This window comes from Rhopilema esculentum, chromosome 20 (genome assembly GCF_057945365.1).
Source record: "Rhopilema esculentum isolate cy_ngs chromosome 20, ASM5794536v1, whole genome shotgun sequence".
Classification (NCBI taxonomy): domain Eukaryota; kingdom Metazoa; phylum Cnidaria; class Scyphozoa; order Rhizostomeae; family Rhizostomatidae; genus Rhopilema; species Rhopilema esculentum.
In genome coordinates this window covers 14,032,924-14,045,515 of record NC_142834.1, presented here as the reverse complement: position 1 = coordinate 14,045,515, position 12,592 = coordinate 14,032,924, and the positions used below count along the sequence as shown (strand labels likewise).

The window sequence follows — 12,592 nt, the reverse complement described above, 5'->3', positions numbered from 1 at the left end:
GTTTGTCACCTGAATTCAATCTAAACTAAAGGTCTGTTAGATAATGATTATGTTTGGGGTAATTGAAAAACGTTTTATAATTCCATCGATGTACAGAGATTGCTATGGAGAGAGTGTTATAACTTGTAAAAGCATGTCAAAAGTTTTCACACTTGTTTCAACAAGTTAGCCTTCGCTTCGTGTCAAGAATTTAAGTCCCTATTTTCTCTGTGCTAAATGAAGTAGCAAAGGAAATTTCGAAGTTATCCCTATACTCTTATTGGTGCAGGTTTTATTCAGAACCCTATCATTATGGAGGTAGTTGATAAGATCTTTAATCGTTTTTTGCAGTAAATGTAAAGCCGAGTGTTTCATGAAAATGAGAAAGTATGAAGAAGCAAAGGATATTCTCATCGAGGTCTGGCATTACTTTACTTATTCTTGTTTACAATTTTGTTTATCAGTCGCATTTTGGCTCTTATCAACTTCCCAAATGCTTGATTACGCTTACTTGCTGTTTGAAACTCTTATTTTCCTCACTTGTTAGGATGATCAATACATATTGTTTTTTCTTTTTGGTAAAATCTTTTTTAATTATAATCGTGCTAAATCTAACATATAAAATTATAACGAGACAGGAGTTTCAGGTATGAGAATTCGGTATATCTATGAAATTTTCCTTTTTTTAAGATATTTACTGTTTTTTAATCAGATAACACAAAAGAGCAAGACTTCAAATGGTTTGTACTTGCTCGGAGCGTCTTATGCATACCTCAAAGAAAACAAAAGAGCTGCCGAGGTTAGGAAGCATACTCACAAAACCTTGTATTATTTTGAAGTGTTTAAGTTTATTATAATTATCTAGAGGACAACTCCTTTGTTTTGATTTCTAAGATTTTTGCTCATGGGGATTGTTTGGGAACTTGTGTTTTTGTAAATGAATGCTGTCTTATTCCCTTGCCAAAACATCAAAACCCCATGAGACCTAAAAAATTTCAAATATTTTTCAAAATTTTTCAAATAGGCATGATATTACCAACTTGCGTACATAAATACTTCCATTATATATATTCCATTAATTCTTTCAATTAACTTCGCCTTGAAATTCGAGTTTTTAAGCCGATCCTAATGATCAAAGATGGCATTTGAAAATTCCCTTTGGTTTCTATAAAGCCTTTTTTCCCTAGGTTTGCGAACATCTTACAGAACTCCAACAAAATGCCTCTGGAACACTGGCAATCAAGGTTGTTTGATACAAATTCAAACTTGCCCAATATACATTATATATCATTATATTAACATGAATTTCTACTAGATAATTTTTTGCTCCTTTCTCGAATCAAAAGTATTCAAACTATTGAATAATAGATTCATTTTTTGCAACGCTGCATAAGTTTATGACCATTTGTTTAAAAATTGGTTTATAAATTTAGAATAGACTTTGATTAAATTTGCAGAAATAAGACAATTGAAGGTCGTTTGTCGAAGGCTTTTTTGGAGAATATGTAGATGTTTTTCAATCTATTTCTATTCTCTTATAGGCATTGATAAGTATGAACGAAGAAAAGTATTATGATGCAGAATTGAGGTGAATGAGGGTTCTTTCGTTATAACAATTTCTATTAAATTCTCATCAGGTTTTGAGATGACATCGATTAGCGATCGATGAATTATTTTCGTTTTTCTCCCATTACATATTTAAAACTTTGTGAATTTTGAAACAAAATACTATTCCTGCATCACAGTCTTTCAAAAAAATTAATAAATGACTTCAAAAAACACCAGGAACTGAAGATGTGGGAGGGGGTAATCGGGGTTTTAACCCCCCTCCCCCAATAATTCTCAAAATTTACTTTAAACCGTTCACTGATGTTTTCGAGGGATGGGGGGCTAAACATGCCAAAACCAGGCAATTTTTTGTATTAGAACTGCAGAGCATTTTAGAAATTATTTGGGGGCTAAGTCCTTAGTCCCCCCTTTTTCTTCTGCGATCACTGAAACAGGCCATACAACCATCTTTAATACGAGTATATTTTTTCTATAGGCTACAAGAAGCAATGGAACTGCAGGGAGATATTTCCGAATATTTTTATTTACTTGGAAAAGTTTACTGGCAACTGCGTGAGAAAGGCGATGAATATTGGAGGAAAGCTCACGGCTCCTTCTTAAAGGTAATGCTTCCGTTTTTCAAGCGTGAAGTAGCGTACAATCTTTATCAAGTATTATAATTCTGAGCAGCACCTTATTTTTCGTTGTACATAACACAGTGATTTAAAGTTAAATTCACATTCTTAATAACAACATTTTAAGATATAATTTGTTCCTTCCCTATGCATTGCATTCGATTGAGCTTTCTGTTATTTTCGATAATAACACTCCTTCTCAACTCTTCTTTGCGATACTGTTTTAGGCCATCGATCCATCATTAGCAAACTTAATTTTATACGTGTCTCAGTATATCATGAGAAATACTCCTGTTATACGTCCTCAGATTAGTGTCTAATTTTTCGGTGTAGGGTCCAGACTCTTTAGAGGCAGTGAATAATGGTACCCCCGGGCTCAGTAAATAATGGTACCCCCGGGCTCAGTAAATAATGGTACCCCCGAGCTCTTACATAGCTTGATTAGAATAACTTAGAGACCCTTAAGGTTTTCACCTATGCAGGGATTTCATTAGAACCTGGCAACCGGTGAAAGTCCGCTACTTATTCCTTTGCCACCACTTTCACACTCACTTTAATAAGACTGCAAAAACTTCAGTAAACTTATAGACACCTACTTTTAAATGTTAGCCTTGTACTTCAAAAGATAGGAAAAATAAATGAAATTCTTCCGCTGATGAGGTAAATTGCTTGACGTATGCAAGAGTGTCAATTCTGTATCAATAACTAAGATGTGAGTTACCGAGGTATTACATAGGTCCTGGCAGAATTAAGTTGTTGTGAAATTTGAATACGATTTTCCTTCTTTTCCAGGCTGCTAAGCTGGACCCTTTCAATTCGGATATTTTCTTTGCGCTCGGTGAATATTACAGAGATTTTGTTGCAGACTCAAGGTATTGTACAGGCCAAAATTTTTGGTAATTTACCTAGTCCCAGAAGGTGTTCCATCCATACATTCTATGGTCAATGAATTAAACCGTCTTGAATACTCGGATAATAGACTGCAATAAGCGAAGGCTTTTTGCTTTGCTTGAGCACTCAGTGTAACAATAATAGCGTGATACGTATATGTTTTAACTATGTGTTTCTTAATTTATTATTTCTATATATTTGCATATTATTTGCCATAATTCCAATTCTTTGCGTTGATCATTTCTAAAATTCTTGGTAAGTCACAGTGGCGATTCTGATGCTTGCTGTGGTCTCTTATCTACAGTGGTTAACTATTAGGGCGTTATGATCAACTACAGCAACGAACAAGTTACTGGCTGTGGAATGCTCGAAGTACCCTACCATTGTGCCGAAGTCTTGCTCTCGTTGTGCCAAAACCCTGCTATCTTTGTGACAAAACCCTGCTCTCTTTGTGACAAGGGCCCTGTCACAAGGCCTCGCCCTATTTAGCCACCTTTCAAGACAATATGTCATTAATTGTTTGCCATTCTTTTTCGTTCCCATAAAATTATGCATTAATGATCTTTTAATAAAGAGAGCAAATCAGGATAATATTCTGCAAAAAAAGCAAGCAAGAAGTCACATTCAACGGAATGTTTATATAATCAACAGAAATGTCAGGGGAAATGTTTCAATTGAGTCTCTGTCACCTTCACCCCATATATCTTTTCATTGAATATGCTTGTATTTAAATACTCATTGTATGTGAAGCATTTTTTGCTTCAAATTGATAAAGATTGTTTGCTTGTTTCAAACTGTTACTTTTCGTTATACAGAAAAGCCCAAAAATGTTTCCAAAAAGCAGTGTCCCTGAATGAGCTGAACGAGGACGCTGCCATGGCGCTTGGTGACTTGTCTATGGATCTCGGCGATGAGGTGAGTCCTTAAAAGGCTAGGTATATATTACACCTTTGGACCCTTTTAATTTCCTTGTAAACCCCTTTTTATTTCCTAGTAACATATTTTGTCTCTCTACTTTCTATTTTAATTAAATCACCAAGAGTCTCGTTTTTCAAGATTGAAGTCAACTTTGTGATTTTAAAGGTAAATACCGTAAATCCTTGGATTAGCCACCTGGGGGCTTATTTACTTTTAATATATTTGGTTTTAATACTTTTAATATATACAGGGGTTTATTCAAGAGGGGGGCTTATACGAGGGGGGGGGGGCTTATAGAATGATTGTTGACATTAAGAAGACATCATTAAAAGATCTTGTATATTTTAGTAGGAATTTCTTTATGGGCATTTAATTGATTACTACCAAAAGTACGAATTTGTCGTGGTAATTCAATAAAACGCCATGGGCAACCTCAGATGGCAAAAACCGTCAAATTGAGAGATCCAATTCGAGAATAAACGGTAGCAGTGGGGGCTTATTCGAGGGGGGGAGGGCTTATTGACAGATTGTAGTTTTAGAGTGAAGGCTTTTTCGAGGGGAGGGCTTTTTCGAGGGGGGGGGGGGGCAATTCGAGGATTTACGGTAATTTATGAAGGCACAGGTACCACGTATCATAGTCAACGTTGCTGTTCATTTCAACGTATGTAGCTTTGGAAGGTCGCCAAAAAGTGAACAGAATTTCAAATTGAGATACAGATAAAAAATGAATTGAATGAAAACGTTGTGCATTTGATTGTTTCTTTGTTATTACCAAACGATGGCCACTAGACCCTTACCTACTTTTGTGTTTGTGAACAATTTTTAGCGGTACTTTTTGCCAGCATCTTTTAGATGACCAAGATTTTAGATGTCAAATCGTATGATGACGACATTTTTCAGATAATTGGCAGAGCCCGATCGTCTTTTCGTCTAGCAGTTTTGGAGTCGACCTACATACAAACGAAAAAGCCGCCATTGTGTAGACAGAGGGAGTTCGTTTTCTCTCTTGGACTCCAGTGGTAATTTTTCTTTAGGCACGCGGCACTGATTGGACAACTATACCGGTCATGTGCTCGCGTTTTTCTGATTGGCCTTTTTCGATCCACAATTGGTTATATATTTTCCATCTGACGTTTTATGCTCCGAGGAGTGTCAGACGAATAGTTTTTTGTATGTTGTAAAATTTCTGCCTTTTTGAAAGTCACTTTTCATCTGCGTTAACCGAAAGAGTTGAGAAGTGAAGGCCGTGAAGATCATGATTAAGCTATCCTCCGATTTTTCGTTAAGTTGAAAACTCAAGAAAAACGATAAGGCTTCCCTCCCCTCATTTCCTTCGCGTTTTTGCGTCACTGTACATGTGGTAGAATCTAAAGTTTTACCTTTTTTCAGGAAACTGCTGTCAAAGTCTACGAGCAAGTTACCAGGAATTTTGCTGCTGGCAGGTAGGACCATGTTTTCAATGCAATAATTTTGTACGTCTCCTTGTTCATTGCTTTTCCCTCTAGTTTCCATATGTATAACTCTCATTGTCCGTGAATTAAATTAAGAATCTACCATTCCCTTTTCAATGCAAGCTGATTTAACATGAAATGCAACTTTAGAAGAAACTTTAATGAAAAATTCAAACTTTAAAATTATCTTTTTCCATGTGCTGTCTTGAAAAATGTTATTTCTTGAAAGCCTCGATGTTTTCAGTGTTCTTTTATAATTATATCATCATAATTTAATTGTTGTTAAATTTAATGTACTTAATTTGATTTCTCGTTGCTTTTTGGCTGAACTAGCAAATCTAGCAATATAATAATTTGATTAACCTTATGTCATACGCGTCGAGCAGATTTTCGACTGTATGAGCGAATCATGGATTGCCTATTGTCAAGGATCTCTAATAAGGTACCTCGTTGAAAATTTCTCTCCTAATATTATGACATCCAGTGAAAACTGTTGCCTATTCAAATTCGCTAGGTCCACCGGCATCTTCATATATTATATCTTCCCTGTCTTTTGTAATGTTTTTTATTTGTATTTGAAGGGTAAAAATTGCTTGGCTCCGACTGGGCTTGCTGCTCACAAAACGAGGACAGGCAGAAAAGGCAGTCACGTGGTAAGCTTTCTAATTGTTATATCAAATATATTGTTTTCAACTCGTGACATTTTTTATGAAGCCCAAAGTGCTTGTAATAGGCAGAACGGTTAAATTTCTTTATCCTTGTTTTAAGCCAGTTGGCGCTCTACGCGCAGGTGTGGTCATTAAAGAGCACGCCATCGTTCTCGGTCAACAACCTGATGAACTGAATCAGCAAAACTTCCTCCAACTAATTTTGCAATGTCACTTGCCCATAATATCAGTGGCATTTCTCTTCTTCTCTTCCCCTCAACCTTTCCCTCGATAATACACCTTTTTAAACTTCTTTTCCTTATGATGTGACCCAAGAATCATGAACCAAGAATCTTCCTCAAAATCATGATTTTTCACACGATAAGGCTGGTCCCTTGGTCAAAAGGGGTTAGTTGAAATAGGGATAAATTCTTGCAACGACAACTATAACGAAGTTTTATTAATATTCGAAGTAGCCTTCTTTTGAACTATATGTCTGATTTGATAAATAGCACCTCCTATGCTGGTATATTCTGGAAAGACATTAAAAATTGAAGGGGGCAAAATTCGAATTGAAATATTTGTAGATAATGTTTACATTGCATAAAGCAGATTATATTTTATTGTAGTCTTCTTTTTCGTGTAATTAATTGGTGTGAATTAGTTCAATTAACTATACCAAAGAGCTAGAACTTCCATTTGGAATAAAACTAGAAGTTCCAACTTACGATAAAGAATCATTATTACTATAATGTAACAGCCAGATTCTTCTCATCTTCCTCCTCACAAATCTGTTTAGATTCACTACGTCCCCGTGCAATGGAAGTGATATCATGTATGCATGTCACGTCCCAATAGGCCATGGAGCACCACTCCACCGCTGCATCACAACTCCACAGCTTGTTATTTCTTGGAAGCGTTTCTAACTTGCAGCCACCCGCCCTTGATCCAATGCAGCCTCACACCCCACCCCCCCCCCCCCCCCGTTTATGAATCTTCCACGTTAAAATGTCACTTTTTTCAATACATGCCCTCCATCTAATAATTTTGGGGAAAAAATTCCAGGCAATCCTATTTTAGGGACCGACATTAAATATCACATGTCTATGTCTTCCGTATCTCAAATTATTTCGAAATGCGAATATTTTTTATTTACAGGAGGCAAAGGCAGAGAATTTAAAGGGGGTTTCAAAACTGAACGATAAGGGGTACACTTACGCCAAAAAGTAACTTGGGGTTCTGAGGGTTGCGAAGGGCTCTCAGTGGTGTCCAGATCTCACGATTTGACCCTTTAATGATGAAAGCTTCCGTCAAGTTTCTCAAAATTTGAAAGAAAAACCAATTATGTCAAAGTAGAAGTTGCTATTCGAGTTAAAAGGAGGTCGTTCCCAACTTACTGGCAATCGCGCCCCGCCGGCGGCTTTGATGCATAAATTGTAGTTAATTTGCCGTCTTTCTTTTTATTTGGAAATTACGCTAATAAAACGCTGTTTTATGTTCCAGCTTTCGAAGTGCATTGCGATCTGACCCTGAAGATAGGTGAGTTTTTTTGTGTGACTTCTTGTGATAAGTTGAACTGACTGTTTGTTTTTTACTTGGGAGAGCAGTCTTCTTCTGCTTTACAAAATGCAAAATTTCTAAAAATTGCATTGTGTCTAAACAACTTTGTCAAGATTGCAGAATTGCCTTTAGTAATCATACACACAGTGGTATGATAGATAAAATCTAAAACAACGGTAAACAGCAATCTATTTCGCCTCGTTGCAGCATCGAGGTCACTGTGCTGAGCGCATCTTATTACATTATTATTACGTTCTGCGACACAGCACAGTGACCTCGATGCATACACTCTTTGTACGCAATTTCATTTGCTCTTTCCTGTTGCAGGCACATGTGGGAATGCCTCGGTGATGCCTACATTGCAAGAGGCAGCTATATGCCAGCATTGAAAGCATTTCAGAAGGCTGTTGAGGTATGACTCTTTAAGAAATCCCGTTCTTTGGCATTGCACTCATAAAGTATTTCTTTTAGTTCGTCTCGTGTTTAATCACATTTCAGTTAAAAGTAGTTTTTCAGTGTTAACAAATAATAATTGAATAAGTAATTAAATGAGAGGGAGCTTTTTTAAAATAGCCTATTTTCTAAAATTGCTGAATGCAAGGCTAGAGCTTGAAATATTAGTTTTCAAAGCTTCCACATCCCAATCTTGCAACATGCGTAATCAAATGTAGTTTCTGGTTTATCTCGATATTATTACCTCATGAATTTTTTCTGTGAAATATAGCTTTTAATGTTGCAAATTTCACTTGAATGTTTTCATTTCGCTTGAATTTCAGCTCGACCCTGAGAATCTATATTCCAGATACAAGTAAGGATGTATTAATCATTTGATCTAATTAAGATCCGTCAAAGCTTGATTTCATCGGAGATACTGTCGTCTCTAGGCCAAATCGTTTGATACTCAGCTATTGGCTGTTGGAAGCGTGCTTTCCAACAAATGCCCATACCCGCCTCTGAGTATTTAAAGACTCATTGCTAACAATGAGGCATTGCGCTACGCAAGCATCCCATAATGCATTTTTAGACAGTCTAAAATCAATCGTCGCCCCGCTCTCAATGGTGTAAAAAAGCCTGAAGTACAGTTTCATCAATACATTATCCAAAAAAACACAGAAACGGTCATTGAAGAAGAACGATATCCAAATGAAGACCCAAACTGAGAGAACCTCTTCGTGAAAATCAAATCTGATAAATTTTCAGTTAGCTACTCAGCTATTTAAAGGGTTATGCTTTCACAATTAGGCGCATCATACTTTCATCATATAGTTCTTAAGTGCAATGTCCCAAAAACACTATTTTTTAGAATTAGAATTTTTAAGAAAAAAATATTTTTGATGTGAAAAATCAGTTAAATGTGTTAAAAATCGGGTAAGATATCGCCAATAAAAGATTTGAAGTTGTTTTTGTTTTTAGTTCAGTTCATAGAGTTACGAACCAAGACGAAATTACAGAGGCTTGATGGGAAAAAGCCTGTGCTTATGTGGCCAAATCTCAGCCAATTCGTAATACCTTTAATTAATTTTGCAAATATAAAGGTATACCATGATGCTCTTTCAGGTAATGGAATCAAAATTCAATAATTTTAAAAATATATTTTGTGACGTCATCACTTATATCTTTGCAGAATGGGCGTCATCAAGCAGTCTGTTTGCGTGTATGACGAAGCAATCGAAGAATTCAAGAAGGTCTTGGCAGTTGAGGAGGATCACATACCAGCCTTGAGGGGTGAGTTGAAATCGTAGTTTCATTTACAGGATCTTGTTGCTGAAAGAGTGTTTTTGAGGAGAATTACTCACAACCTTTAATTGATTTGAGGAGAATTTGGTACCTATATATGCTATCACCTCTGTTGCAGGCTTGGCTGAATCTCATCTCAAGACAGAGTATGCGTGTATTGCAGAGAACTTCGATGGCAGAGCGGTTGGTCATGCTGCCGAGGCGCTACTCGCAGCGGCAAGGTGGGTTTCTTCCATTCCTTACTTTCTTAGCAGCAAACGGATTGGCTCCTGTTTGGTTTTTCGAAATATTCTTCAGCTTTGTCTCATTTCATTAAAATAGGCGGGAGGCCAATCTAAAGTGAATTCTGGCACATCCGATGTGCCGATGAAGTTATAGAGGAATCTGCGCGCAGACTAAAGATCTTGTTGCAACAGAGTTCGAAAGAAGGGCCTAAGGCCTACACTTGTTTTATTTACATAATTCTCTTGTCTTTGCATCTTAAAATGAAAGCTTGGGCGCAGTTTGTGACTTGAAAGCATTACTCGTATTAAAGATTCTTGGTTTTTAGGAACAAAATACCTATAACAGCGGCGAACGAATTTGAGGGCACCACAGTTCAATTACTACGGGCCCCCGATTGAAATGGCCCCCCAAGATATGTCAATGTTTTTAAGACGTTGTTTAAATTCGCATTGTTTTTAGAAACTTTCAAAGTACTTTTATTTAAGCATGTAAGCTAAGCTCCTCCTAGTAAATTGGAAAAGTTATCATTTTTTCATATTGTTTTTCTGTTTAGCTTGCTTTACAACATTGGTAGGGACCTTCTTGCAGTCCGTAGACAGGGACCACGTTTCATTTTTATTACTTAGGCCCAAAATGCTTTCTTTACGTCACTGACCTGTAATGTTGTTTTTAAACGTCTCCCAACAGACGATTGTTGCAAATAGTACAGTTGAAAATGGTGAAAAAAATTCCTACGGTTTGTTTTTGCAAAGATATTGCTTATGTTCAACTAGGAATAATTTACGTGGCACGGATACTATTTCCTCGCGCACCGTAAAAAATGAAGATATCCTTGTTTAACGTGAACAAATAGTGTGAAAGCCATATTCCATTCGAATGTTACTCTGATTTTTGTAGGGCTGTCGAGCTTCGACCAGATCTTCGCTGCTTGTGGAAAATCATGGGTGACGCAAGCTTTGCACTTCGTGTTGTTGCTGAAGAGAAATTAAGGCAAGAGATATTTGCATTAACTTTTAATGCCTGTAGACCCCGTTTTGTGGTGTTGTAGACTCCTCGTTCCTAATTCAAATTGAGGGGCACATCCTCCTATTTTCGTGATAAATCCCCCCAATTCTAAAAATCTCGTACGCTGTTTGGAAAGAGCGATAAAACCCTCCATTCAAATCCACCTGCTTCATCAATGATATTGTTCGATGAAAACTTCGAAATAAAAATTTTCTCGCGATCGTTTTCAACTATATTTTCTCTTCAAACAATGTCCAACCCCCTGCTATGTTAAACCCCTGTATGTTAAATTTTTGGCGTAGCCACAACCCCCTGTTCATTCCAAACCCTCTTTTGTTTATTCTTGACATCAGAGTATAAAATAGATCTACCAAAAATATGATTTTACATTAACCTTGGGTCACCTTATAAACATTTTAAACACTTTCTATATATGGATCTAAGTACATACTGTAACATGCAAATTGCCACAGCTCCTACTAGAGAATAATTCCTGAGCACAGAACTAAATTCTATTTGACTCTTTCCCGATATATTTTTACACGCCAGAATCTCAATTTTCTAAGATAAAGCAGAATACCAGTACAACTTGTAAGTAGGTGGTATTTCAACTTATATTTCAATTGCCGACTAATCAAGTTATAGACCTTCCATGTAAGACCCAAGTATGACAAAAACCAGTATTGAAGCAGCATTCCAATCTGTACACAACATTTAATAGGTTATAATCGTTTTGACACCAGCTAGAGCCATCTTAGATTCAGTTCAATTCAGTTTCATATTTTAAAATTCCACTACACACACCTTCAGTTAAAGCTACATACACATATAAAAAAAAGAAATTAAAGAGAAACTAAATACCAAATACAAGATGCAAAGGAAACTAAATGAAAAAGAAAGTGTATGGAGGGGAATTTCTTAAGGAGGAACTCTCTTAATAGGTAACCTAATCGAGGAGAGAGCACCCCCTTTAGCTATACTTTGTATAAAAAGAAAAAAAGATTGGTTGGATTCATTTTATAGTTGCTGTCACTAGCAACAATCAATTCTTGTAACGTTTGTCAAATATGATTTTAGGTTTTTATGAAAACTAATAACAGAATGGGATTTCTTTTCTCCAACGGGAATGGCATTCCACATCTTTGCACCATAGAAACGCAATGACCTAATTCCATATTGCGAGTTAAGAATTCTTTTTGTGAGTTAAGAAAATTTCATTCCTGGTAGATTAAATGCCAAATTTGAAAGAGATGCTAAAGGAGATGAAATTTCAAGCAGTCCAAGTTTGTGAACAAGTGTTTCTAGAATTCCGTTCAGTACGATCCAGCTAATAAAATTTTCATAATTTGTTTTCATTTCTTTCTTATAATTTAGAAATGATTTTCATAGTCTCCAAGTTCCTCCATCGGTTTCGCAAATCATTGGCATAAAAGAAGAGGAAACTGGTTCAAAGAAGAGATTCATCCTGGATTTAAGTCGTAGGTAAGAAAATTTTTATTTTTATGAACTGCTGAATATAAATGCTCTTAAAAACCAATAACCTGATTAATTCGGGGGGCGTTTTTTAATTTGATGCCTCAAAAGAATGTTTAGAAGAAGGGGGAATTTTTACATTCATTTAAGAAAAATGTGATACGAATAATGTTTGGGACTGACAACAGGCATTGTGTGACAATACTTATTGTACCCTCCATATTTTCTGTTATTTGCTCTTTCCAAAGAGAGGATCTTTTCAAGGAGTGGCTTTTAAGAAAGGGGACAATTTTTACATTTTAACTGTATCAATGGGGCTTTGAGGGGGATGTTAAGAAGAAGATGGTGTTTATTCGTTGTAAAAGGGTGATTATTCGATACTACAAAAATTACGGATGGCACAAAGAATAGGATATATCATGTGATTCATGATGTTTTTGTTTCCACGCTTCAGATAGTATGAAATATCTCCAATAACTTTGGGCTGACCTTTAAGTAAGATACAGCTTTTTATACTATGACG

At 36.3% G+C, this 12,592-nt stretch overlaps 1 protein-coding gene across 6 annotated transcripts in view; it reads left to right on the top strand.

Annotated features, from left to right (window-relative positions):
* Positions 1-12,592, top strand: part of LOC135687548 (superkiller complex protein 3) — a 48,857-nt gene that overhangs the window by 11,875 nt on the left and 24,390 nt on the right. For 5 of the 6 annotated variants that reach the window (XM_089114379.1, XM_089114380.1, XM_089114383.1 and 2 more), the window contains exons 12-27: positions 331-397; positions 692-778; positions 1,167-1,223; positions 1,521-1,567; positions 2,024-2,150; positions 2,955-3,034; positions 3,869-3,968; positions 5,361-5,413; positions 6,004-6,075; positions 7,573-7,608; positions 7,957-8,041; positions 8,406-8,437; positions 9,254-9,354; positions 9,485-9,587; positions 10,489-10,581; positions 11,971-12,078. In XM_089114379.1, coding sequence (XP_088970505.1) covers positions 331-397; positions 692-778; positions 1,167-1,223; positions 1,521-1,567; positions 2,024-2,150; positions 2,955-3,034; positions 3,869-3,968; positions 5,361-5,413; positions 6,004-6,075; positions 7,573-7,608; positions 7,957-8,041; positions 8,406-8,437; positions 9,254-9,354; positions 9,485-9,587; positions 10,489-10,581; positions 11,971-12,078 — 1,248 coding nt within the window. The remainder of the gene's footprint in view (positions 1-330; positions 398-691; positions 779-1,166; positions 1,224-1,520; positions 1,568-2,023; positions 2,151-2,954; positions 3,035-3,868; positions 3,969-5,360; positions 5,414-6,003; positions 6,076-7,572; positions 7,609-7,956; positions 8,042-8,405; positions 8,438-9,253; positions 9,355-9,484; positions 9,588-10,488; positions 10,582-11,970; positions 12,079-12,592) is intronic. The other variant, XM_089114382.1, reaches the window with a different exon arrangement.